Source organism: Lepisma saccharinum, unplaced genomic scaffold, assembly GCF_977018435.1.
Source record: "Lepisma saccharinum unplaced genomic scaffold, izLepSacc3.1 HAP1_SCAFFOLD_64, whole genome shotgun sequence".
Taxonomy (NCBI): Eukaryota; Metazoa; Arthropoda; class Insecta; order Zygentoma; family Lepismatidae; genus Lepisma; species Lepisma saccharinum.
Genome location: NW_028142911.1, coordinates 1,303,318 through 1,305,511, shown reverse-complemented (window position 1 = coordinate 1,305,511; position 2,194 = coordinate 1,303,318). Strand labels below are relative to the sequence as shown.

The window sequence follows — 2,194 nt, the reverse complement described above, 5'->3', positions numbered from 1 at the left end:
TGATAAAGATGGTGTTCGAAATTGGTGCAATGAACCTCATCCTTTCGGCATATTTGCCCCGCGGCTACAGCGCCTTGCTTCCCGGGTTTTACGATGTACTTGGTAACGGAAGAGAAGGGAAGGGAAGGAGGGGGGAGTGAGGAATGAATGGTCGCGGTCACTGGCAGATGTGCCTGAAACATGTTTTCTTCAGTCTCGTGAAAGTTTTCCCAACTTGCTTTGAGCAGCCTCCTTGCGCTATCAAGTCCCTTACTTTAGGTTTGAAAGTCCCAGGTGTAACTTGGCGAGGACAACGAGTTTTTGGCGATAAATTGCTCCCCAAATTTTCAGGCTATTAGAAACTAAAATTTACCAGTTAAGAATATTTTTCATAATCTCCTACGACGCAAGGAACAACGATAAAAACAGTAGTTTATATATTATATCAAACGTACCAGTTTGTTGCGAAATCCGGTCCGTTTAGGACCATTTTTATGAACGATAAATCCGGTCCGGCAGGACTATTTATGATTGATGATCCTAGTGGGCAGGATTTAAATGTAAGCAAAATTGTAGGTTACTACTTACACCTCTCTGGAATGGAATGTGTCAATTATAGGGCAAAGTTCACCGCAATCTTCTTGGGAGTTGTAAAGAAAAATACAGGTACACACTGATAACCATAACCATGCATTATAATGTATACACACAACACGAAATCACACTCCCCTGCACTCCTGTCTAGGGAAAACTGTTTTACACAAAGTTTCCAGCTGGTGTCAGGATAACACACCACTAAAAACATAGCCACGTTAGGCTTACGATATCCGTAACTCTCCGCGACGGTTTCCAGTTGTTGCCCGAGTAGCATTTCCGCGCACACTGGAACTGTAGAGTACAAAGATATGGCAGTAACAAGACAATGCGGTCAGAATGAATTAGCCAATTGGAGTGCAGGTTTCTTATGGCATTTGATATACACAAATAAACAATTGAAGCTATATGAAGACATAAAGAAAGAATAAATGTGGTTAGTTTTATAGATAAATCTCCAACATACTCCCCCCGTGGGAATGTTCACATCCAACTTAACACTAGGGGATACTTTAAATCATGGATCATCTTGCTCCCAGTGTGGCATAGGCACAATTTTACTTAAAGCTCTTTTGTAGGGTCCAATCCTAGTACGAACTGTGGCTACGCGCACTAGTCTGTCCTCTCCTGGAAACACTTCATGGATGATGCCAACTCTCCACGAGAGTGGTGGACGATTGTCGTCTTTCAGTAGCACCAGTGTACCAGGTTTCAGATTGAATTGAACCGCTATCCATTTCTGACGCTGCTGCAGACTGTGTAGGTAGTCCTGAGACCATTTCCTCCATACCTGCTGCTGGAGCTGCTGTATACGTTGCCATCTGGACAATCTGTTGGCGGCCAGATCTGAAATGTTTGGTTCGGGAAATGATGTGAGGGGACCCACAATAAGAAAATGACCAGGGGTAATGTAATTCAATTCATCATGAGAATCAGGTAGTGTGGAAAGAGGACTGGAGTTGAGGCAGGCCTCTATTTGCCATAGCAGACTCACAAGCTCTTCGCATGTTAGCATTGCATTTCCTGGTACCCTGCGAAGTTGGTATTTCATTGACTTAACTACACTTTCGAAAATTTCGCCAAATGATGGACTGCGTGGTGGAGAATATTTCCATTTTAAATTATCTTCTGCTGCAAATCTGTTGATGTCCTTGTTGAACTCTTGTGATTGAAATAGTTTACGCAATTCTTGAAGTTAATTTTTAGCCCCATGAAAGGTTGTTGCGTTGTTACTAAAAATGCTTGGACGCTTTCCTCTTCTCGCCGTGAAGTGTAGTAGAGCTGTGATGAAGGCTTGTGATGTTAAGTCCGTAACAATCTCGAGATGAATTGACCTTGAGGCAAGACAAGTGAAAACTGCAACGTAGCATTTTGTTGTTGACCTGCTTCTTTCGGATCCAACCTTAATGTGGTACGGTCCTGCGTAATCAACGCCTATGTGATGGAATGCTTTGCTGGGTCTTACTCTACTGGAGGGTAACTGCCCCATCAGTTGTTGAGCAGCTGAAGCCTTCAAACGAAAAAACACGTTGCATTGGTGAATGATTTCCTTGACCACTTGGCGTATGCGAGGTATCCAGTATTCTCAAGAAGTGATGATATGAGAAGCTGTGGAGCAGCA

At 43.2% G+C, this 2,194-nt stretch overlaps 1 protein-coding gene across 1 annotated transcript; it reads right to left on the bottom strand.

The window, feature by feature from the left end:
* Positions 1-1,090: 1,090 nt before the first annotated feature.
* Positions 1,091-1,624, bottom strand: LOC145982295 (uncharacterized). The gene has a single exon (XM_083115867.1). It carries the CDS (start codon positions 1,622-1,624, stop codon positions 1,091-1,093), a length of 534 nt encoding a protein of 177 aa, XP_082971993.1.
* Between the last annotated feature and the right edge of the window lie 570 nt (positions 1,625-2,194).

Coding starts and splice junctions, on each gene's coding strand:
- LOC145982295 (XM_083115867.1), bottom strand. CDS start 1,624: ATGAAATACCAACTTCGCAGGGTACCAGGAAATGCAATGCTAACATGC.